At 44.4% G+C, this 26417-nt stretch overlaps 1 protein-coding gene across 1 annotated transcript in view; it reads right to left on the bottom strand.

The window, feature by feature from the left end:
* The window catches only part of LOC137348262 (receptor tyrosine-protein kinase erbB-2-like), an 89720-nt gene that overhangs the window by 22584 nt on the left and 40719 nt on the right, over nucleotides 1-26417 (bottom strand). The window contains 8 exon segments of the mRNA XM_068013691.1: nucleotides 6940-7125; nucleotides 8111-8209; nucleotides 9122-9244; nucleotides 10088-10226; nucleotides 23835-23879; nucleotides 23973-24118; nucleotides 25476-25566; nucleotides 25718-25850. Of these exon segments, the coding sequence (XP_067869792.1) occupies nucleotides 6940-7125; nucleotides 8111-8209; nucleotides 9122-9244; nucleotides 10088-10226; nucleotides 23835-23879; nucleotides 23973-24118; nucleotides 25476-25566; nucleotides 25718-25850 (962 nt within the window).

A 26417-nucleotide genomic window follows, 5' to 3' on the forward strand; every position in this document is an offset into this window, starting at 1 on the left:
TTTTTCTTGAAACAAGTATTTTTAAAGGAGGGAATATACAGCATGTTAATGGCTGGTGCTAATGAAAGTTAATAATGTAAAGAAAAATGTCATTATTTGTTTTTTATTACTTTTACTATATGTATTGAAAGAAAAAAGGGGGAATCTGTTAGGGTCTGAAGTTCTGTTAATGGATGATAAATACCTGGTAGTTCAAGATAATAGGGTGAACTGGTGTTGGGTGTTAATTAGTTAATTGTATTCCAGTGTGTGTATAAATAAAGAGCCAGCCAGCACTGGCTGGTGGTGGTGTTTGGAGAGCAGAAGTAAGCTCTGTGACAAGCAATAAACAATCTACACCAAAGCATCCTAGTCTCAGTGTCTTCTTCACAAACAGGCTTGGAAGTTTCTCGAACATATCTACCCTATCAAATCCTTTAATCATCTTAATCACCTCAATGAGATCATCCCTTAATCTTTTATACTCAAGAGAATACAGACTCGTCTAATGAGGAAAGATTGGACAGGTTGGGTCTGTATGCATTGGAGTTGAGAAGAATGAGAGGTGATCTTATTGAAACATACAAGATCCTGAGGGGATTTGACAAGCTGGATGTTGAAAGGATGTTTCCCCTTGCGGGAGAGACTAAAACTAGAGGGCACAGTTTAAAAAATAAGGCATCTCCTGTTTAAGACAGGGATGAGGAGAATTTTTTTCTGAGGGTCGTGTGTCTATTGAACTCTCTTCCCTGGAAAGCGATGGAGGCAGGGTCATTGAATGTTTTTAAGGTAGAGGTAGACAGATTCATGACAAACAAGGGAGTCAAAGGGTATCGGGGAGTAGGCAGGAAAATGGAGTTGAGTCCACAAACAGATCAGATATAATCTTACAGAATGGTGGAGCAGACTCAAGGGGCCAGATAGCCTACTCCTGCTCCTCGTTCGTATGTAGTCTATGCAACCTGTCCTCATAATTTAGCCCTTTTAGTCCAGGCATCACACTGGTGAATCTTCACTGCTGCGCCTCCAAGACAAATATTCCCTTCCTGGTGTGGTGCCCAGAACCGAACAATTACTCCAGATGAGGTCTGACCAGAGCTTTGTACAGCTGCATCAGACCTTCCACCCCTTTTTAATTATTTTTTATATCAATCCACCAGTTTTTACTGATTGTGTACCTGAACCCCTAAATCTCTCTGCTCCTCTGCAGATCCCAGCATTTCACTATTTAGAAAATGTTCTTCAGTCCAAAGTGGATGACCTCACACTTCTCCATACTGAACTCCATTTGCCACAGTTTTGCCCACTCACTTAATCCATCAATGTCCATTTGTAACTTTCCGCTGCCATCTACAATACTTGCTGTGCCACCTAACCTAGTGTCATCAACAAACTTGGATATTCCTTCATCTGAGTCATTTATAGATGTAGTGAAAAACTGAAACCCCAGTCTAGATCACTGAGGGAGAAACCTTGTTGAATGTCTGCTGGAAGTCCATTAAAAAAAATTGTGAAACTGTCAGCATTCACTGCCATTACTCCACTGAAACTGACAACTTTGGGAGTTTGGAATGAGCGGAATAACTCGGAAATCCATAAATTTCTATCAGTAAGTCTATGCTTCTCCAGAGGGTGCACTGTAGAGGTTCTGCAGACTGTTATCTCCCTTGCAATCACAATTTGACGAGAACTTCCACTCTAATAGGTAGAAAGAGGGATGAGGTACTGCAACAAGAATTTAGGGAGCTAGGTAGCAGATTAAAAAGCAGGACCTCAAAAGTTGCAATCTCTGGATTACTCCCAATGCCACGTGCCAGTGAGTATAGGAATTGGAGGATAGAACAGATGAATGCGTGGCTGAAGACATGGTGCAGGAGGGAGGACTTTAGATTCCTGGATCACTGGGTCTGTTTCTGGCAAAGGTGGGACCTGTAAAAGTTGGAAGGGTTGCACCTGAACCGGGACAGGTGCCAACATCCTTGCTGGGAGGTTTGCTAGTGCTGTTGGGGGGTGGGGGGATTAAACTAATTTGCCAGGGGGACAGGATGCAGAGTGGAGGTACAGTAGAGGGTGATGCACAGCCAAATATAGAAGAGAAACTAAGTCACTCTGGATGGCAGAGCAAATATAGACCTGTAAAGGCACAAGCAAATAATGCAAGGCTGGATTGCATCTATTTCAACGCAAACAGTCTTACAAGTAAGGCAGATGAATTGAGGGCATTGATTAACACATGGGAATATGATATTACTGCTATCACAGACATGGTTGAGGGAGGGGCAGGACTGGCAGCTCAACATTCCAGGATATAGAATCTTCAGGTGAGACTGGGGCCTTGAGGGGGGGGAGGGGGGTGCGTGTAAAAGAGGAGGTGGCATTGCACTGTTGATCAAGGAGTCAATTACTGCAGTAAGGAGGGATGATATCTTAGAAGGTTCCTCAAATGAGGCCATATGGGTAGAACTTAAAAACAAAAAGGAGGCAATCACTTGGCTGGGAGTGTACTACAGGCCTCCAAATAGTCAGGGAGAGATAGAGGAGCAGATATGTAGGCAAATCTCAAAGGTGTAAAAATAATAGGGTGATACAAGTAGGGATTTCAACTTCCCCAATATTAACTGGGATAGTCTTAGTGCAAAAGGCTTAAAGGGGGAGGAATTCTTCAAGTGCATTAAGGAGAGCTTTTTGAGCCAGCACGTAAAAAGCCATACAAGAGAAGGGGCAGTACTGGACCTAATCCTGGGGAATGAAGCCGGACAAGTGGCAGAAGTGTCAATGGGGGATAGTGACCATAACTCTAAGATTTAAAGTATTTATGGAAAAGGACAAAGATGGACCGGAAATAAAGGTACTGAATTGGGGGAAGGCCGATTTCAATATGATAAAACAAGATCTGGCCAAAGTGGACTGGGAGCAGCTACTTGTAGAAAAGTCTACATCAGACCAGTGGGAGTCATTCAAAAAGGAAAGAGTGAGAGTTCAGGGCCAGCATGTTCCTGTAAAGGTGAAGGGTAGGACCAACAAGTCCAGGGAACCCTGGATGTCAAGGGATATAGAGGATTGGATAAGGAAAAAAAGGAGGCTTATAGCAGATTCAGAGGGCTGAAAACAGCAGAGGCCGAAAGGAGTATAGAGAGTGTATGGGGCTACTTAAAGTAATTAGGGGAGCGCAGAGGGAGCATGAGAAAACTCCAGCGGGCAAGATAAAGGAAAATCCCAAGGCGTTTTAGAAATATATGAAGGGCAAGAGGATAACCAGGGAAAGAGTGGGGCCCATTAGGGACCAAAGTGGCAATCTGTGTGGAGCCGGAGGATGTAGGTGAGGTTTTAAATGATAACTTTTCATCTGAGTTCAGTATGGAGAAGGACGATGTAGGCGTAGAGATCAGGGAGGGGGGATTGTGATGCACTCGAATAAATTAGCATTGAAAGGGAGGAGGTATTAGCTGTTATAGCGGGCTTAAAAGTGGATAAATCCCCAGGCCCAGATGAGATACCTATTTTACCTATAAAATTCTAACAGGACTTGATAGGGTAGATGCAGGAAGGATGTTCCCGATGGTGGGGGAGTCCAGAACCAGGGGTCATATAAGGATACAGGGTAAACCTTTCAGGACTGAGATGAGGAGAAATCTCTTCGCCCAGAGAGTGGTGAGCCTGTGGAATTCGCAATCACAGAAAGCAGTTGAGGCCAAAACATTGTATGTTTTCAAGAAGGAGTTAGAAGAACCAGTTAATTACAGGCCAGTGAGTCTAACAGCAGTGGTAGGGAAACAATTAGAACAGTTTTTGAGGGACAGGATTAATCTCCACTTGGACAGGCAGGGATTAAACAAGGATAGTCAGCATGGCTTTATCAGGGGGAGATCATGTATAACAAACTGGATTGAATTTTTCGAAGAGGTGACTAGATGTGTAGATGAGGGTAAAGCAGTTGATGTAGTCTACATGGACTTCAGTAAGGCTTTTGATAAGGTCCCGCATGGGAGATTGGTTAAGAAGGTAAGAGCCCATGGGATCCAGGGCAATTTGGCTTAGTGGCAGGAAGCAGAGGGTGATGGTCGAGGGTTGTTTTTGCGAGTGGAAGCCTGTGACCAGGGATATACCGGAGGGTTCGGTGCAGGGACCCTTGCTGTTTGAAGTGTACATTAATGATTTAGACGTAAATATAGGAGGTATGATCAGTAAGCTCGCAGACGACACGAAAATTGGTGGTGTCATAAATAAGAGGAAAGCCTTAGATTTCAGGACAATATACACGGGCTGGTAAGATGGGCAGGGCAGTGGCAAATGGAATTTAATCCTGAGAAGTGTGAGGTAATGCATTTTGGGAGGACTAACAAGGGAAGGAATATACAATGGATGGTAGGACCCTTGGAAGTAGAGGGTTAGAGGGACCTTGTTGTACTTGTCCATAGATCACTGAAGTCAGCAGCACAGGTAGATAAGGTGGTTAGGAAGGCATGTGGGATACTTGCCAGGAGGCATTTGATAAGGTGCTGCACTAAAGGTTAATACACAAGGTAAGATCACATGGGATTAGGGGCAATTTATTAGCTTGGAGAGAGGATTGGCTAACCAACAGAAAACAGAGTTGGGATAATGGGTCCTTTTCTGGTTGGCAAGATGTAACGAGTGGGGTACCACAGGGTTCGGACCTCGAGCCCCAACTATTTACAATCTATATTAATGACTTGGATGCATGGAGCCAAATTTGCAGATGACACTAAAATAGGTGGGACAGTAAGTTGCAATAAAGAAATAAGAAATTTACAATGCATGTGGATAGGTTCGGTGAATGGGCCAAAATTTGGCAGATGGAGTTTAACGTGGTTAAGTGTGAGGTTATCCATTTTGGTCGGAAGAATAGAAAGGCAAATTATCTAAATGGAGAGAAACTTCAGAGTGCTTCGGTGCAGAGGGATCTGGGTGTCCTCGTGCATGATTCGCTGAAAACTAGTATTCAGGTACAGCAGGTAATAAGGAAGGCAAATGGAATTTTGGCATTTATTGCTAAAGGAAGAGAGTTTAAAAGTAGGGAAGTGTTGCTGCAACTGTACAAGGCATTAGTGAGACCGCACTTGGAGTATTGCGTACAGTTTTGGTCCCCTTACTTGAGGAGGGATGTAGTTGCATTGGAGACAGTTTAGAGGAGGTTCACTGGATTGATTCGAGAGATGGGGGTTTGTCTTATGAAGAGAGATTGAGCAGTTTAGGCCTTTACTCTCTAGAGTTTAGAAGAACGACAGAGGAGATTTAATTGAGGTATATAAGATGTTTCCTCTGGTGGGGCAATCGAACGAGAGGTCGTAGTTTTAGGATAAGGGGTAGCAGATTTAAAACAGAGATGAGGAGAAATTACTTCTCTCAAAGGGTTGTGAGTCAGTGGAATTCACTACCCAGAGTGCGGTGGATGCTGGGACATTGAGTAAATTTGAGGAGATAGACAGATTTTTAATTAGTAATGGGTTGAAGGGTTATGGAGAATGGGCAGGAAAGTGGAGTTGAGGCAGAGATGAGATCAGCCGAGATTGTATTAAATGGTGGAGCAGGCTCGAGGGGCTGAATTGCTTACTCCTGCTCCTAGTTCTTATGTTCTTGCCTTTATTAGCTGAGGCATAGAATTTAAGAGCAGGGAGATTAAGATGGAGCTGTATAAAGCACTAGTTAGGCCACAGCTGGAGTACTGTGTACAGTTCATGCCACCACGCTATAGGAAGGATGTGATTGCACTGGAGAGGGTGCAGAGGAGATTCACCAGGATGCTGCCTGGGCTGGAGCATTTCAGCTATGAAGAGAGACTGGATAGGCAAGGGTTGTTTTCCTTAGAGCAGAGAAGGCTGAAGGGAGACCTGATAGAGGTATACAAAATTATGAGGGGGTAGATAGGAAGAAACTTTTTCCCTTAACGGAGGTGTCAATAACCAGGGGGCATAGATTTAAGGTAAGGGGCAGGAGGTTTAGAGGGATTTGAGGAAAACTTTTTTCACTCAGAGGGTGGTTAGAATCTGGAATGCACTGCCTGAAGAGGTGGTAGAGGCAGGAACCTTCACAACATTTAATAAGTATTTAGATGCGCACTTGAAACACCATATAAGGCTCCGGGCCAAGTGCTGGAAAATGAGTATAGAATAGATAGCTGCTTGATGGCCGGAATGGACATGATGGGCCATAGGGCCTGTTTCTGTGCTGTATAACTCTGACTCAAATGCTGTTAGCCTCACTGTAAAAACCCTGGAAAAAGTTACATCTTGTTGAATGAAGTGTAACGAGTTTTTAACTATGAAGTAACTTCTTAATTATTGCTAAACATCCTCACTGGCCCAGAAAAACTAATTTTATATTTGTGGAATGTCACATTTCTCCACAATGATAAAATATTCCATATATTATTCAAAACAAAAACTTTTTCTAAATCTGTTTTTTATTTTAGCTTTTATCTTAACAAATTCATATTTATTCACTATCTGAAAATTTAAATTAAGTGATGGATTTTAAGGGTGTGAACTTCCTGCTTCATTATCAGGGAATATTTCAATTTGATCGGTTGCCTATCTGTTTGCTGACAACACTGCTGCTGCACGCATGGTGAGCCCCTTGACTTGGCACCAGATTTAAACTGCCTTTGGAAAAGAGTAAATTCACGCCAGAGATCGCTAGATTTTTGTGAGTTTTCTTTGAGGTCAGCAGAGAGGTGCCCTTGCTTTACCGCTGACTGCAAAATCCGGGCCAATATCCATAGACATTCCCTTATCTACCAGGTTAGTTACCTTATCAAAAATTCAATTTAGTTAAATATAACTTACCCTTTACAAATTCATGCTGGCTGTCACTGATCAGCTCACATTTACAGAAATACTCAGTAACTCTGTCACACACAACAGATTCTACTATCTTTCCGACAACGGACATTAGACTAATAGGCCTATCATTTCCTGGTATCTCTCTCTGCTGACGTACCTTTGCAATCTGCACACACCAGTTGAGGAGATGCTGGGATCCAATCCGGTCCTTGTTTTCTCGGATGTAATCCAGCAGGGATCCATATGGCATCAGCTGTGTAACCAGCTGCACAGTGGACGTCAGGCAGATCCCAAGCAGACGACAGACGTAAGGGCTACTCACTCCTGCCATTATGTACGCCTCCTGCAACATACGAACACTGTTCACCAGGCTCCCAATCGCTGCAATCACCACTCTTTGAATCTCCGCTACTGGCTGGTGCTTCCGTTTCTCTGTGAGGTGGGAATTGGCGAAATTCCGTCCTCACCTCGAGGAATGAGGCACTGGGAATCTAACCACCTAAACACTTTTGAACCCACTGTGAGCATTAATCACACCCAGGGCAGGTACAGAACCATTGCAATGATTCAGCTGCTGCACTGAAGGGCCTGGATCTGAAGGGAGCTCAGTGTAGAGTTTGTTGATAGTGGAGAATGGGTTGATGATGAAGGAAGGAGGTTATTAATGTGCAGAAGGAACAGAGTTGGAGCACAGAGCCCTGGGAACTCTTGGTTTAATGGAAAGATTCAGAGGATCAGATACAAACAGCTCGAATAGACCGATGTGACAGGAGACTGGGAAGCCTTGAACAGAGATTTGGTGGGAGGACACGATGAGAACATGTTTAGAAGTGTTTGGTGCCAGAACCTGTTAAAACCTTTGGAGACATTCAAAGTGACAAAGAAGTTTTACCAAAGTGGTGAAGCGTAGATTTGCAGAGGTGTTTAAAAGAGGTTCTAAGGTCACCTGGGGATGGCAATACTGGAAACCAAACTGCTGAATATAGATTGGGCCGAATAGCCAAAGGTGAAAATAATTGAAGTGTTAAAATCCACTGCAATAATTTAGGGAAGTATCAATGGAAGAGAAAGACGACTGAAGCTAGAAGGGTGAAGGGATAGTTTTCTGTAGAATTGTCTGAGGGAGATAGAGTTTGGTTAAGACTGGCCCATACAAATTTTACTCCAAGCTGAGGGGAAACGTTCATTCCGGAATCCGGCAAAACTGCATCTGTATACAGTGCCTGTTTATTCAGCAGGGTAGGGAGTGACCGTATTCCTGTTGCATTGAGTAAACAGATCCACCTTGTTTGAAGCCCCTGGGCTGGCACAGCACTGGTTATACTTACATCAAGGATCTCTTTGTTTGCTTTCGGAGAGGTTCCCTCTCTTAAAACCTTAATAGCAACAGGGATCTTGACATCTTCATCCTCCGGCATCCAGACTCCCTGCATTTAGGAAAAGGCAAAGCATTCTAGGTCATTAATTGAGATCTCCCAGTAAGTCCACCCAGAACAAACTGACAGGATAATCTGAGAAAACCATTCAGAAATGCTGCTCCTGTCACATCATGCTGCTTTACTAAACTTCTTTTATTCACTCCTGTTATGGGAACAGGGTGGGTAAGCATGACAAGAATTCTTTGAAATGAATTCTGGAGTTGAGAAGCGGCCTCAAGAGGACCGTGGGTTGGGGAACCTTTTTAAATTCTCCAGGAGTGCCCAGGTGCAGAATTAGCTACAAACTCAATTTAATTGTAAAGCAATGGGGCAATGATGTGAAATAGTCATTTATGGCACAGAAGGCAGCCATTCGGCCCATCAACTCCTTGCTGGCGCTCCATGGAGTTGTGCAGTCAGTCCCACTCCCTGGCTCGACCCCTGCAGCCCTGCAAGTCTACTTCTCAGGTGGCCATCCAACTTCCTCTTAAAGTCATTGATCGTCTCCGCTTCCACCACCCTGCAGGCAGCGAGTTCCAGGTCATTACCACCCGCTATGTAAAAAATGTGCTTCCTTGTATTCCCCCTGCATCCTTTGCTCAAAACTTTCAATCGGTGTCCCCTCGTCCTTGTACCCTTAGTTAATGGGAAAAGTTATTCCCTGTCTAACTTATCTAAAGGATGGAAGTTGTTTTACAAATTCACAAGGATTGACTCCCATTCTTTAGCAAACCTGTCTATTCAAAGTTCAAACTCCAGAATGGACCTCTGACAGGACAGTTTCACTGACTCTGTCACATGATCGATAGCAGACTCCAAACCAGTTACAAAGAGTTAAAGGATGGAAGGCAGGAGAGAGCAGAGTTGCAGCAGTGATCACAACTGCTCCAGGTCCCATCATGTGGGAGTGTGTTTATTTACCTTGTAAACTGTTCCAAAGGCTCCAGATCCCAGAATCTTCACTTTCTTCATTTCAGTTTCCTTTAGGATTCGGATCTGTGCCTGGTTTGGAACAACTCCACTCGGAGTCAATGGCTCAACCAGCTGAAGAAACGAAAAATCACACATAGCAGGTTACATCAGGGATCTGCAGGGTATCCCAGAACATTTTACACACGAGGTGACACGGCCGGTACACAACGTGACGCAGAATTAGTGAAAAGTGTTGAACTGACTTTGGCAAGAATTTCTTTCCTCTGGTCTGGTAAAAGTTGGAATGACCTTCTGGATAGGGCGTGCAGTTAGACTGCTGCTCCCTGCTAAGCAGGTTATAGTTATGGTGCTACTGGATTACTGGTTAAATCGTATGGTGCTGCCGTTTTAGTGAGGCCATGCCCCATGAGAGAATCAAGTGTGCAGCTGAGTCTGCACAATCATGATGTGCCCCCTTTCCTGGTTGCTTCAGTTTGTGTGTACACTATGGTTGTGTAAATCGATGGCTGCACCCTCTCTGGAAGATCAAGACCTTAACTCCAGATTTAAACTGCAAAAAGTGTCAGCCAGAAAATCACGGGTTTAAACCCCACTCTCAGAGCTTTGAGCCCATAATCCAGGCTGAGATTCCCAGTGCAGTACTGCCGGAGGTGCTGTTTTTCAGATGAGACGGTAAACCGAGGCCACGCCACACTCCGTGGTACAGCGCAGTCAAGCAATTGAGTGAGTGGGATGGGATGGGGGAAGGGTGTTATTTGAACATCCCAAGTATAATGGAAACTCTACCCCTCATGCTGAGTCTGGGTGCAGTCTGTAAACAACTGGAGGTGGGTCACTGCGCTACTCTGTCTCCAACAGCAGTTGAATTCCCCACCTCCAGTTTTGGGCGAACAGTAATTTCCACTGAACCACACTAGTTGCCTGATCGGGAGCAGATGCTGTGGTAACACTCACCTCCCTCTGTTCCAGGAGTCTCAGCATCGTATGTTTCCGCTTCAGTCGTTTCTTGCGCTTAAACCAGATGACAAGAAGTATCACCAGTACCATGAAGAGCAGCACCCCCACTATCCCAGCCACCACTGAGGTCACCTGGCTACATAGGAGAGAAGCAGAGAGGTGAGTCAGAAATGGACAGCCCCTTCAAGGCCAAATCCTTGCTCAAGTGGGCCCATGGTGTCATGGAGCTCAGTGATTCCATTCTCTCATCGGAACTCCAAGTTTTGGTCAGAGACCTTGGTAAAACAGGGAGCTCTTACTTTGAACTGAGTGATCATAAAGAACAGTACAGCACAGGAACAGGCCAATCAGCCCTCCAAGCCTGCGCCGATCTTGATGCCTGCCTAAACTAAAACCTTCTGCACTTCCGGGGCCCATATCCCTCCATTCCCATCCTATTCATATATTTGTCAAGATGTCTCAAACGTCGCTATCGTATCTGCTTCCACCACCTCCCCTGGCAGCAAGTTCCAGGCACTCACCACCCTCTGTGTAAAAAAAAACTTGCCTCGCACATCCCCTCTAAACTTTGCCCCTCGCACCTTAAACCTATGTCCCCTAGTAAGTGACTCTTCCACCCTGGGAAAAAGCTTCTGACTATCCACTCTGTCCATGCCGCTCATAACTTTGTAAACCTCTGTCATGTCACCCCTCCACCTCCGTCGTTCCAGTGAAAACAATCCGAGTTTTTCCAACCTCTCCTCATAGCTTATGCATTCCAGACCAGGCAACATCCTGGTAAACCTCCTCTGTACCCTCTCCAAAGCCTCCATGTCCTTCTGGTAGTGTGGCAACCAGAATTGCACGCAATATTCTAAGTGTGGCCTAACTAAGGTTCTGTACAGCTGCAACATGACTTGCCAATTTTTATACTCTATGCCCCGACCGATGAAGGCAAGCATGCCGTATGCCTTCTTGACTACCTTATCCACCTGCGTTGCCATTTTCAGTGACCTGTGGACCTGTACGCCCAGATCTCTGCCTGTCAATACTCCTAAGGGTTCTGCCATTTACTGTACACTTCCCACCTGCATTAGACCTTCCAAAATGCATTACCTCACATTTGTCCGGATTAAACTCCATCTGCCATTTCTCTGCCCAAATCTCCAACCGATCTGTATCCTGACAATCCTCATCACTATCCGCAACTCCACCAACCTTTGTGTCATCCGCAAACTTACTAATCAGACCAGCTACATTTTCCTCCAAATCATTTATATATACTACAAACAGCAAAGGTCCCAGCACCGATCCCTGCGGAACACCACTAGTCACATCCCTCCATTCAGAAAAATACCCATCCACTGATACCCTCTGTCTTCTATGACCGAGCCAGTTCTGTATCCATCTTGCCAGCTCACCTCTGATCCCGTGTGACTTCACCTTTTGTACCAGTCTGCCATCAGGGACCTTGTCAAAGGCTTTACTAAAGTCCATATAGATAACATCCACTGCCCTTCCTTCATCAATCATCTTCGTCACTTCCTCAAAAAACTCTATCAAATTATTAAGACAGGACCTCCCCTTCACAAAACCATGCTGTCTCTCACTAATAAGTTTGTTTGTTTCCAAATGGGAGTAAATCCTGTCCCGAATAATCCTCTCTAATAGTTTCCCTGCCACTGACGTAAGGCTCACCGGCCTATAATTTCCTGGATTATCCTTGCCACCCTTCTTAAACAAAGGAACAACATTGGCTATTCTCCAGTCCTCTGGGACCTCACCTGTAGCCAATGAGGATGCAAAGATTTCTGTCAAGGCCCCAGCAATTTCTTCCCTTGCCTCCCTCAGTATTCTAGGGTAGATCCCATCAGGTCCTGGGGACATATTTACCTTAATGCTTTGCAAGACACCCAACACCTCCTCCTTTTTGATGATGAGATGACTGAGACTATCTGCACTCCCTTCCCTAGGCTCATCATCCACCAAGTCCTTCTCTTTGGTGAATACTGATGCAAAGTACTCATTTAACACCTCGCCCATTTCCTCTGGCTCCACACATAGATTCCCATCTCTGTCCTTGAGTGGGCGAACCCTTTCCCTGGTTACCCTCTTGCTCTTTATATATGTATAAAAAGCCATGGGATTTTCCTTAATCCTGTTTGCCAATGACTTTTCATGACCCCTTTTAGCCCTCCTGACGCCTTGCTTAAGTTCCTTCCTACTGTCTTTATATTCCTCAAGTGCTTCATCTGTTCCTAGCCTTCCAGCCCTTACAAATGCTTCCTTTTTCTTTTTGACTAGGCTTACAATATCCCGTGTTATCCAAGCTTCCCGAAACTTGCCAAACTTGTCTTTCTTCCTCACAGGAACATGCTGGTCCTGGATTCTAATCAGCTGACGTTTGAAAGACTCCCATATGTCAGATGTTGATAAAGATAAAGATTCACAACTATTTTGAAGCAAGGTGGGGTGTCAAATATTCACACTCCGCATCACTGGCAAGAATTCACAATCCTTCTTTCACTATTATCACAGAATAATACAGTGCAGAAGAGGCCCTTCGGCCCATCGAGTCTGCACCGATGCATTAAAGACACCTGACCTGTCTACCTAATCCCATTTGCCAGCACTTGGCCCATAGCCTTGAATGTTATGACGTGCCAAGTGCTCATCCAGGTACTTTTTAAAGGATGTGAGGCAACCCGCCTCTACCACCCTCCCAGGCAGTGCATTCCCGACCGTCACCACCCTCTGGGTAAAAAAGTTCTTCCTCAAATCCCCCTTAAACCTCCTACCCCTCACCTTAAACTTGTGTCCCCTCGTAACTGACCCTTCAACTAAGGGGAACAGCTGCTCCCTTGTCCATGCCCCTCATAATCTTGTACACCTCAATTAGGTCACCCCTCAGTCTTCTCTGCTCCAGCGAAAACAACCCAAGCCTATCCAACCTCTCTTCATAGCTTAAACGTTCCATCCTAGGCACCATCCTGGTGAATCGCCTCTGCACCCTCTCCAGTGCAATCACATCCTTCCTATAATGTGGCGACCAGAATTGCACACAGTACTCCAGCTGTGGCCTTACCAAAGTTCTATACAACTCCAACATGACCTCACTGCTTTTGTAATCTATGCCTCGATTGATAAAGGCAAGTGTCCCATATGCCTTTTTCACCACCCTATTAACCTGCCCTTCTGCCTTCAGAGATCTATGGACAAACACGCCAAGGTCCCTTTGTTCCTCGGAACTTCCCAGTGCACATTACTCCCTCCAAAGTGTATCACCTCACACTTTTCAGGGTTAAATTCCATCTGCCACTTTTCTGACCATTTTACCATCCCGCCTATATCTTCCTGTAACCCAAGACACTCAACCTCACTGTTAACCACTCGGCCAATATTTGTGTCATCCGCGAACTTACTGATCCTACCCCCCCCACATAATCATCTATGTCGTTTATATAAATGACAAACAATAGGGGACCCAGCACAGATCCCTGTGGTACGCCACTGGACACTGGCTTCCGGTCACTAAAACAGCCGTCTGTCATCACTCTCTGTCTCCTACAGCTAAGCTAATTTTGAATCCACCTTATCAAGTTACCCTGTGTCCCATGTTATATAAACTAATACGATACATTTGGTTGATTTTCCTCAGACTCTCTGTTCTGATCCAGCAGGATAAGTCGTCGTTATGCTGGGAAAAATATTCATGTAGCTGACAAATAGTCTCAAGGCAGCCAAACAACAGGATTCAGGCTAGTTAAGACCAGCTGGAGCTGGGGCTCCGGGGGTCCAGCTGGGGCTCTGGGTATAGAGCAGAGTATCTCATTTTTCAAATGGACAGTCACTGATGTTGGCTACATACATTAAGTTATTAATGAGGTCAGCTAAACAGACCGTAGACCCAGTAAAAACACATAAGAGCTTAGTTGAAACAAAGGGGGATAATCACACAACAGTGTTAAAGCATAGGGGGAGCTGGGTAGCAAAGGGCCACAACACACAGATGGCCGAGGAATTGTAGATAGTAAAGATGTTGAGGAGGATCCCAGACACAGTCCTTGCATGTAGCAGATAAAGGGAGTCGTCATGGACACCAGATATGATTAAACTCATAATAGACAATGGGAAACTGTGAAGTTTCGAACAGGTTCTCACTGAGCCAAATAAGGAATTATCATTATATCATTATACCAGACCCCTATGAGTAAGTAAGAGGGTCGGTTCTTAGAAACAAGATTTAACCCCTGACTGAAACTGAGGAAAGTATGAGAACCCCGGGGAAGAACACTCGAAGATACCCTGAGCCAGGAGCTCAGAACAGAAGAGCAGCCGCAAGTCCGAGACTGATCACCTTGTGTCTCGACGGGTAGTATACTGTGCAAGTAGTGAAAGCTTGTACTTTGATAATTTTTGATACTGTACAAGTTAGTGAGAGCTTGTACTTGATGATTTAGTGCGTGAATAAAATATTGAGATACCTTTCACCAATCGGATTCCATGGATTCTTGAAGAGTAGAGTGCGTGTTCGGCACAACATAATTGGCGCCCGAACAGGGACTCGGTTGTAGTGCTATTTCAAGTTATTTTGAATAGGCTTGCTGAGTTTGAACTAAATTATAAACAAAGTTACGAGTCTGACGGATCAGATTGGTGAACCTTTGAGTAATTATGGCCCTGGCCAGGCCAGAGTGGGAGTTGGAACTCCGGAAATATTAGAAGGGCAAGTGGCCCTCGTGGATAGAGTTTGCAGTTAAACAGTACACGGGCCAGGGGTCTGTTGGGGTACAGCATTGGGAGGATGCGCATACCCACCAAGCCAAAAGGGCGCCTAAGTTAGAGAAAGCCACTGCTGAGTGGCATGATAGGGCCCTGAAGGCAGAGTCAGTTAGTTCAGTACAGGTAGTGCATTTAATCCAATTCCAGTCTCAAGCTGAAAAGGCTGAGTACAGTCGCAATAAGGCTGAGAGGGAAGTGGACAAGGCGAAAGAACAGCTCACAGGAGCGGATCAGAAATGCTCTGACTTACAGACTGCAATGAAGGTTCTGCACCGCTAACAGAAGGAGCGGGTGTACCAGTCAGCGGATCATAGCAAATGTCAGGAGGAGACATATAAATTACAGTCTCAACTCTCAGCACAGTGGGGCATAATATGCACTTTTGTGGATAGGGAGGATGATGACAATGACGACTTTAATTGGGCCGACTTGGCAGATAAGGCCAGTAAGTACCATGGGATGACCACCCCCTGTACCATCCGAACCCCCAATCGAGCCTTCAGCCCCAACCCTTACCTATTTTATTTATTTATTTATTTAGAAATACAGCACTGAAACAGGCCCTTCGGCCCACCGAGTCTGTGCTGACCATCAACCACCCATTTATGCTAATCCTACATTAATCCCATATTTCTACCACATCCCCTCAATTCCACTACCACATACCTACACTAGGGGCAATTTACAATGGCCAATTTACCTATCAACCTGCAAGTCTTTGGCTGTGGGAGGAAACCGGAGCACCCGGCGGAAACCCACGCGGTCACAGGGAGAACTTGCAAACTCCGCACAGGCAGTACCCAGAATCGAACCCGGGTTGCTGGAGCTGTGAGGCTGCAGTGTTAACCATTGTGCCACTGTGCCGCCCATTAATAACTGGGGGGGGGTGGGGGGGAGGGCTCCATGACAAAGTTTATGGCAGAGTGACATAAAAAGACTGTTTTAGTGAAATTTCAAGTGAGTAAAAACAAGTTACTGTGTCTTTTGATTTGAATGTGTGAATGCTGGAAGCTTCCATGAATGTGCAGCTTGTGTTCTGTAGAACCGACTGTCGTCATCTCTTTGTTGTCTGGCCTTAATGATGAAAGAATGAGTGTTACTTTTTCTATTTTTACAGGTGTATATTTTGTGGGAACCTATTTTGGTTGTGAATTAGTTGAACCTGTGTGTTCTCCTTGGCATTGGGACAGGGAATTTGACAGAGATTTGGTATTTTGAATTCATAACCCATTACAGGAATCAATTTTCTAAGTTGTTTGGAATTGAATGAGTGTGAAAAGTGATTGTTGAGTGTATTCATTTCAATTTAAGATTGTGCACCCGGGAATGGGATATAAAATTGAATTATATTTTAAGTTAAAGTTTTATTTTTATTTTAAAAGTTGGTTTTGCAACTGTGAAAAGGCAATGAACAATTTTCTAAGAGATAAGCTTCAGCCTTGAAGGTCTGAAGATGTCTGGCAAAAATCCAATTTGAAGTTTAAAACATTATTTAATTGGAGTTCGTTTAAAATCCGTGTTTTATTGATTGTATTTAAGTAGCAAATGACAGGAATTGGATATTGGTTTACGGGACAGAAGGATAAACAAAGGAGATATAGGAAAGATTCTGTCTGTTTAAAGTTTGTTTAAGAAGCTGGTGGTAATTTTTTTGTTTTAAGAATGTTAAATAACTTTTTCTTTAGTTTTTGGTTTTATTACAGTCATTTGAAAAGGCGCCTGAAGAAAAAACAAGAAAAATGATGTAATTTACCATCTTTAAAAATAAGCATGTGCTATTCTGTTCTGTGTGTAGTTAGTAAGTCAACGTTAAGTTTATACTATTAAGGTTAACTGACCTGTTAAGTTGAAAAACTGGAAATTTCATTTGTGGCCACAACTAACTTTCAAGTTTATTATGTCAAGTTTTGGAGGAGTCTTCAGTTCCGGACATAAGACTCGTTCATATAACATTGGCAGCTTTGATTTTTAAATATTTATTGCAGTAAATTGGAATTTGGAATCATCTTTGTTATATAAAAAAAATCCTGGCATTAGAAGTCTCTTACAAAAGATGCTAAAAGTTTGGAAACAATTGGAGTTGAATCTAAAATGCTGTCTTTCCTGATAGACGCTTTCCTTTGAAGTTGATAATGTTCCTAATGATTTTGTTGCTTTCAGACCCTAAGGATACCAAAAGGATTGAAAGAAAGTTTAAAGCGGAGTGTAGTTCTTTTCAAACAAAAAAAAGGTTACGTAAAGTGACGCAGCTGAGAGTGTTTTGCTCCGCCCCTTTGGAGACAAACAAAAAAATTAACCCTGCTGCAGCTATTGTTTTTCCATTTAATCCACCACACTATTTTTGCATTGCTGAGAGTAAAATTTATATATATTGGACATTATTAAATCTTAAATTTCTACATTGACAGATATAATTGGACAAATTAACCCATTGGGCTCAGGGGCAGAGCCACAATGGATTCTTTGTTTTTTTTAAGCAGGTGATGGTAGGTTCCAAGGCTACATGAGAACTGATGCCACAGCAAGAGATCCAGCAGCTTTAAGAATTTAAGAACTTAATTGCAGACAATCAAATGTCACAGCATCTTTATCAATGAGACAAAGTGCTGGAGAAGGAGAGATAGTTGCAAGCATTTCCGTCTTTAATGTAAAAAAGTGCAACACCACGAAGTCTTGGCATAAGAAATTGGGATTGATAAACAAAATTTAATTGATATGACTGGTTATTTAAGGCACACAAACGGAAATTTATCTGACATTTAAGAGGTCAAATAAAGTTTCAGAAAACAAAAAAAAAACAAAAACTGTCTAAGTGGTTTACTGTGTTGGACATTAGCAATGGGTTCTGGTCCAGACCACTGGCACAAGAGTGTCAATATAAATATGCATTTACATTCCAGGGACAATACACCTGGACGTGTCTCCCCCAGGGATTTCATAATAGTCCGTCGATATTCCACCTTCCTCCAGAAGGTCGGAGTGAAAGTTAACCCGAAAAAGGCACAGATATTGAAAGAAAAGGTTTCCTATTTGGGAACAGTAATAATACAGGGAAAGCATCAGATAGAGCAGATGCGAGTACGGACAATCCTCAAACTCCCCCTACCACAAGATACTAAGGCTCTGAGATCATTTTTGGGCCTTGTTGCATATTGCAGGAACCATATGGATGGATTTGCCTTAAAGGCAGCCCCTTTATATAATCTCCTGAAAAAGAACTACTACGTGCCTGGCAGACAGTTTAATCTGCTGAGTATTTCCAGCATTTCTTGTTTTTATTTCAGTGGACAATTTAATCTACCAGGGCGAACCCCATGAGTGTCAGGTTTTGACAGCAAAGGCCCTTTTGTGTCAAAATCATTAGGAGGTGTACAAGGGAAGGAGCCAGCAATCAAACCAGTACTCAAAATTTTTTGTTGATCGTTCCTCTACAGGAGAGGATGGGATTAGGCAGACAGGATGTGGATTACATGTACAGGAGGATGGAAGTCCCAGACTCAGGGACGAATTGCAGTGGGGTCTTTCTTGTAAAACGTTACTATCGGACAGTGGGTATGTGTCGAATGCCCAAAAGGGACCCACCAGGGCACCCCCCCCGACCCGAGTTCCCTGTATGGCAGTGCGATGATAAAGACTGTAAAAACCGATCAATATGTGTGAAACCACACAATGATAGGGGCTAATGGCTCTATTGTGTTGGGGAAAATAAAAAAGGACAGTTCCTATTCCAGGTCGTGAGATTAAACAGACAAGAAGCACCAACCCCCACAGTTACCCCCAAGTAAGGTTACGACCCAGCAGCCACAAGTGACTGATCTCCCTTGCCCTGCCTTAACTTCAGGACCAGAAAATGGACCTGCGATAATAAAATCTAATAAAATTGTATATGATAATATACAGCATGAGTTGGTACCGGTAATATTAAATAGCTCAGACATCCAGCTACCTGGCTGGTGCCCTGAGAAAACCCAAGAGTTGTACAAGGTACTATTGCAACAATTGCTGAGACAAGAATTTGGTGAGGAGGGAATTGTAAAGGGAAAGGAATGTAAACGTAGTTTAGTGAACGACGCAGCCACAGTCTTTAATACGGGAACTTCAATTGTCAATACTATAGATTTGGAAAATGTGGACCAGAAGGTTAGAACTCTCAGCCAGATAGTAAAGGATATTTTGAAAGACAAACAAAAGGGACAGAGTGGTGTAGCTAAAGTAGGACAGGATCTGATGAACACAGTGACAGGACTGGCGAGAGTACTGGAAGGTCATGCTCACACTATTAATGATATAATAGAAAAGGTAAAGGAGGTCTACGACATTTCAAATAATGAAAGTGTTTGTCGTGAACACAGTTCATGGATGTTAGAACAAACGAAGGAGAATTTGAGGCAAATTGATGAGGGACAGCTACCAGTTTGGATCAATGACACCAGTTAGAGTACTTAGCTAGTTACACAAATGATAAAATTACCAGGTGCCAACTCAAAACTTGTTATGTATGGAAAGGTCAGGAGTGTGTAAATACAGGATCTATGAGTATTGGAGTAGTATTGCGAATACCTGTAATTCTGAGAGATAAGTTAGGGATGCAATTATACGGGTGATAAAGGGAAATGATTACATAAAATACTATGATATATTACTCTATGTTGTGGAATTTGGAAAACAGGTAGTTGGAACAACATTGTCTGAGTGTAGTCTGGAAAACCAGGTGGTCATTAGATTAGATTAGATTAGAGATACAGCACTGAAACAGGCCCTTCGGCCCACCGAGTCTATGCCGAACATCAACCACCCATTTTTTATACTAATCCTACACTAATCCCATATTCCCAACAAACATCCCCACCTATCCCTATATTTCCCTACCACCTACCTATACTAGTAACAATTTATAATGGCCAATTTACCTATTAACCTGCAAGTCTTTTGGCTTGTGGGAGGAAACCGGAGCACCCGGAGAAAACCCACGCAGACACAGGGAGAACTTGCAAACTCCACACAGGCAGTACCCGGAATCGAACCCGGGTCCCTGGAGCTGTGAGGCTGCGGTGCTAACCACTGCGCCGCCCTATATGTGCTCATCCTATATATAAAACAGCAGAATCAAAATGTGGATTTCATGTCACTGTAACTTGCACCATGGAAACGAGGAAAGCATCGTCAGGGCTAACCCATGTGGCCTATATGGGAAAGGGGAGATATTGCTTAACGACCACAGTGAAGGAATACCAGTATGGACATAACCGGACTTGACGGTGAGCAACAGCACGTTTTGTTTCAACCCACAAATACCAACCAGAGTAGGGAAGATGGAGTTGGTAGACATACAGAAACGAAAGACAGAAATGATAACTGTGACAAAGTATTAAGGAGGATTTGACAAATTACCTCCGGGAATATGAATACTATTCAGCCATTGCCCATGCGCTTGGGTAAAGAGAGACAGCAGCTAGAAGCCATTGCTGTAGTGTACTACAATCTGGAACAACAGTTGAAGCTACAAGATGAGACTGACGAGATAAACAATTCTACCTGGTGGGAGGACTTATGGAACTGGGTGTCAATCATGCAGATACGCCCCTGGTTTAGAATTATCTCCCATGTCCTGATAGTGGTTTTGGGTGTCATGGTTATATGTGACATACTTAATTTGGCAACTTAAGAAATTAATTAGGCGATGTGAGAGGATGTATGAACACAGGATGGACAGCTACCTTAAAGGCAATCAGTGTCCGAACTTGCTCTATGAAAGGATAGACAAGTAGTTATGCCACACAAGGGTAATTGTATAACCTATTCGGATATACTTAAAATGAGTTAATGAATGATCAATATACTCTAAGAATGATTTTGTGACTGTATTATGTTCGCACAATTGATTATGTAATAGTGATGTTTAAATTGTGCTTTCTTTAACATTACACTGCTTATGCTTTGAAAATGAAATTGTAATTGCACAAGTGTACTATCTAAGAGACATGAGAGTGCGATCCCTTGGGCATATCCCGGCAGGATCAAAGGGGAGACTGTCTTATTTATTTAGAGATACAGCACTGAAACAGGCCCTTCGGCCCACCGAGTCTGTGCCGACCAACAACCACCCATTTATACTAACCCTACAGTAATCCCATATTCCCTATCACCTACCTACACTAGGGGCAATTTACAACGGCCAATTTACCTATCACCTGCAAGTCTTTGGATGTGGGAGGAAACCGGAGCACCCGGCAAAAACCCACGCAGACACAGAGAGAACTTGCAAACTCCGCACAGGCAGTACCCAGAATCGAACCCGGGTCCCTGGAGCTGTGAGGCCGCGGTGCTAACCACTGCGCCACTGGTCTCCTTATCTCGAGAGACAATGGGTAAGCGCCTGGAGGTGGTCAGTGGTTTGTGGAGCAGCGCAAGGAGTGGCTATAAAGGCCAATTCTAGAGTGACAGACTCTTCCACAGGTGCTGCAAAAAAAATTGTTTGTCGGGGCTGTTACACAGTTGGCTCTCTCCTTGCACTTCTGTCTTTTTTCCTGCCAACTGTTAAGTCTCTTCGACTCACCACACTTTAGCCCCGCCTTTATGGCTACCCGCCAGCTCTGGCGATAGCTGACAACTGCCTCCCACGACTTGTGATCAATGTCACAGGACTTCATGTCGCGTTTGCAGACGTCTTTAAAGCGGAGACATGGCGGCTGGTGGGTCTGATACCAGTGGCGAGCTCGCTGTACAATGTGTCTTTGGGGATCCTGCCATCTTCCATGCGGCTCACATGGCCAAGCCATCTCAAGCGCCGCTGACTCAGTAGTGTGTATAAGCTGGGGATGTTGGCCACCTCGAGGACTTCTGTGTTGGAGATACGGTCCTGCCACTTGATGCCAAGGATTCTCCGGAGGCAGCGAAGATGGAACGAATTGAGACGTTGCTCTTGGCTGAAATACGTTGTCCAGGTCTTGCTGCCATAGAGCAAGGTACTGAGGACACAGGCCTGATACACTCGGACTTTTGTGTTCCGTGCCAGTGCGCCATTTTCCCACAGTCTCTTGGCCAGTCTGGAACATAGCAGTGGAAGCCTTTCCCATCTGCTTGTTGATTTCTGCATCGAGAGACAGGTTACTGGTGATAGTTGAGCCTAGGTAGGTGAACTCTTGAACCACTTCCAAAGCGTGGTCGCCAATATTGATGGATGGAGCATTTCTGACGTCCTGTCCCATGATGTTCGTTTTCTTGAGGCTGATGGTTAGGCCAAATTCATTGCAGGCAGCCGCAAACCTGTCGATGAGACTCTGCAGACACTCTTCAGTGTGAGATGTTAAAGCAGCATCGTCAGCAAAGAGGAGTTCCCTGATGAGGACTTTCCGTACTTTGGTCTTCGCTCTTAGACGGGCAAGGTTGAACAACCTGCCCCCTGATCTTGTGTGGAGGAAAATTCCTTCTTCTGAAGACTTGAACGCATGTGAGAGCAGCAGGGAGAAAGAAATCCCAAAAAGTGTGGGTGCAAGAACACAGCCCTATTTCATGCCACTCAGGAAAGGAAAGGGGTCTGATGAGGTGCCGCTATGCTGAATTGTGCCTTTCATAATGTCATGGAATGAGGTGATGATACTTAGTAGCTTTGGTGGACATCCGATCTTTTCTAGTAGTCTGAAGAGACCGTAGACCCAGTAAAAACACATAAGAACTTAGTTGAAACAAAGGGGATAATCACACAACAATGAACAGTGTGTTAAAGCATAGGGGGGCTGGGTAGCAAGTGGCCACAACACACAGATGGCCGAGGAATTGTAGATAGTATAGTAAAGATGTTGAGGAGGATCCCAGACACAGTCCTTGCATGTAGCAGATAAAGGGAGTCATGGACACCAGATATGATTAAACTCATAATAGACAATGGGAAACTGTGAAGTTTCAAACAGGTTCTCACTGAGCCAAATAAGGAATTATCATTATATCATTATACCAGACCCCTATGAGTAAGTAAGAGGGGTGGGTCTTACAAACAAGATTTAACCCCTGACTGAAATTGAAGAAAGTACGAGAACCCACAGGAAGAACACTCGAGAAGATACCCTGAGCCAGGGGCTCAGAGAACAGAAGAGCAGCCGCAAGTCCGAGACTGATCACCTTGTGTCTTGACAGGTAGTATACTGTGCAAGTAGTGAAAGCTTGTACTTTGATGATTTTTGATACTGTACAAGTAGTGAGAGCTTGTACTCGATAATTTAGTGTGTGAATAAAATATTGATACACCATTCACCAATTGGATTCCGTGGATTCTTTAAGAGTAGAGTGCGTGTTAAGCACAAGAAGACTAATCAGAAATAAAATCTCACTAGGTACATGGGTGGCTCTCAATTGTGCAGTGGTTCCCCCACTCCAAAGGATCAAAGGCTTCAGTGTGTTTGTACATTACAGCTCACTCACCCTCACAATGCTTTTAAAGGGGTTGCAGGTGCATTACAGCGGGAATTGGCGAGGGGTGGGTGTGATGTGACAGAACGGCAGCAACCTCCCTCTTTCCCCAACACTCCATCTCGGGGCTTAGCATCAGTCTGCAAGCTGTGTCAACGTAGCACTGGTCACCAGGAGTAGCATAGAGATTAACCAGGCTGACATTACTGTCACCCTGGGAAATTATGTGAAATTTGGACATGACCTCAGACTCAATGGCTGGGATTGGAGGCTGGCCTTAAAATGGTGGACAGTCAACCTGCCTCGCTTGTGATAACAGTCACACCTATAAAAAGTAACCAGGCTTTTAAATTCTCTTTGCTCAAAAAAATAGAATTATTGTTTGGTTGAAATGGATTGTCTGGCAGTGTAACCTGCTGGTGTCGTGCTGGAATTTAGCTCATGGAATGGTTTATGTCTGGTTTCAATGCTGAGGTTGTAAGTGTCAGTGTTTAGTCTGCTTACTTCTAACACTGGCTACATTAACTGACAGACTGCACTTGCCCATAAGGTGAGGTGATTAAAGCAGTGTTGCTACCTGTGAATGGGCTCCTCAGGGCATCCATCGTCACCAGTTGTACATCTGAAAACACAAAACAGAAACCTTTAGAGAAAATACAAACCAGGAGAGGAGTTACTAAAGTTCTCACTGATTCAGCAGTTGTTATTTACTCACGAGTGACTGCAGTTTGTGGGACACAGTTGACAGAGACCATTTTCATCGGCATATTTCCACACATGCGCATGTAACCCACTCGGGCATTTCTCCACACAGCGTGTACCATCCTTGTAATGAGCACACTCCACGCAGTCATCAGCCCCCTAACAGTGAAAAGAAAAAGGTCAGCACCATTCGAGCCTCTGCACAAAGCATAACACTCACTCCTCAGTCCCTGCACCCTCAGCTGAAAGCATGACACTCACTCCTCAGTTCCTGCACCCTCAGCTAAAAGCACGACACTCGCTCCTCAGTCCCTCCACTCCTAGCTCAAATAACTCAACTGACAAAGACAGAAAGAAAATGTCTCATTTATATAGTGAGTGGCTGAGCCATATGGACCAACAACTTGCATTTATATGGCGCCCTGAATGTAGTAAAGTGTTCCAAGGTGCTATACAGCATAGTAATCAAACAAATATTGACACACCGAGCCACAAAGAGAGCTAGGACAAGCTCCCAAAATGGTTAGCCAATAGCTCTTAAGAAGTGTCTTAAGGAAGGAGACAGAGGTAGAGAGATTTAAGAAGGGGAATTCAGAGCTTAGGGTCACGGCAGCTGAAGGCACCGCCACCAATGGTGGAGCAATGGAAATCGGGCTGCGCAGTAAGCCAAAAATTGAGGAGTGCAGAGATCTCAGTATTGTAGGGCTGGAGGGGATTACACAGATACTAAGGGGGAACGAGGCCATGGAGGGATTTGAACATGAGGATAATAATTTTAAAATCAAGGCATTGCTGGACTGGGAAAGTTCATGTGATTGGTAATCTGTGCTGCATTAGCTGGGGAGACAGTGGTGTAGTGGTAATGTCACTGGACTAGTAATCCCCACCCCCTCATCTGATGTCTGGCAAAGCAGCTGTGTTGTTGAATGAGCTGGGTGTGAAGAAACCACACACATGACAAATGGCTACTTGGGGTAGGCACTGAGCACAGCCACTGCCCACGGCGGAGGACCGTCAGCAAGTTAGCGCCTTCAGTCAGGGGATCTTTCCCAGGACCCTTTCTGCAGTCGTACCTCTTGGTCTCCAAGCAGGAAGGCTAAGCATTCGTGCCCACTGCCTCACACCAAAAGCTAGCATATAAAGGGGGGATTCCACCTCACACCGAAGGAAGTACCCAGCTTAGAAAGGAGATATACAGGGACTTCTTGCGAATCGACAGTTCTCCCAGCTTTACCCAACCCGTCCCCTACCCAATATACCCCTCCCCTGTCCCCTCTACTCCTTTCCACTCCCTACCCCAGGCACCCCCTTCACTGCACCCATCTACTCCTCTATTTACTCCCTACCCGATTACTCCTCTCCAATTACTCTGAGCCACCTCTGACCCAGGGTATCTCTCACTGTTCATGCAGATAGCACAAGCTAGATGGGTTCAAAGGTTTGTAACTGGACAGCCGCTAGTGTGTTAAGCGAGCAGTCCATCTGTTCCAAGGGCAGGTTCCAGACGATTCCTTACCATTCCTCTGCAGCTCAGGTTTTTGTTCTGTGGGAAACACTCCTTATGACACTGAATACAGGACAACTCACTCAGATACTCCCTCATCTCCCTGAAATAAAGAAAAACAAAGCATGATTTAGAAAGCAGTCCAGACACCTCCCTTGGGACACATCTCTTCACAAACAGCCCCATACCACTACACACTGTGGCCTGTGAGCCTCCCACCCAAACGCCATCACATTTAGTTAGTGCACTCCTACCCCTCATATAAGTTGCATGATTCCACACACTCCTGGCCTCGGAAGAACTTTTCACAGTAGATGCAGTTTGTTGGACCTGGGCCCCAGCAGGTGCTGTTTGTGCACAGTCTGTAGCAGGTACTCCCTTCAGCATCTGCAAGAAAAAGGAAGGGAGTCAAAGGCAGAAATTGGACACAGAACTTTGAATTGTGGCCAGTTGAGTCAGCACAAGTTTAAGGGACTCTCTAGGTGTTTTCCCAACTCTGCTGACACAACTGGGCCCGACAGTACCTATGGGAGTGAATCATTTTCTTTTACCTGTGTGTACTGTACATGTGACAGAAATCACACCTACTAAATGGGGGAAATGTATTAATTTTGTCATACGGGACACTACTGAAGCTTTTTTTAAACTGGACATTTTCTCTCGTATGCATGCTAGTGTGGTTGAATCACGTATTTTAGTAATTTTAACCAAGTTCTTGCTTAAACCTAAGGAAACCTGTCTGATAGATTCATTTGCAATTACAATTAGAGTGCAGTGAGCAAAGGGCTCACTGAGGGGGTTAAGCTAAAATCACTGTGTTTTAAAAGATAAACCCTGTTACGGCCAAACCAGGAAAGGGGCAAGAGGGCAGCCAGAGACCCCTTCCTCAACCGGTCATAACAATGTACAGGAGCTGCCACTGAGACACACACCAGCTGTACTGTACCAGAAAGG

This window comes from Heterodontus francisci, chromosome 33 (genome assembly GCF_036365525.1).
Source record: "Heterodontus francisci isolate sHetFra1 chromosome 33, sHetFra1.hap1, whole genome shotgun sequence".
In the NCBI taxonomy this organism is placed as follows: Eukaryota; Metazoa; Chordata; class Chondrichthyes; order Heterodontiformes; family Heterodontidae; genus Heterodontus; species Heterodontus francisci.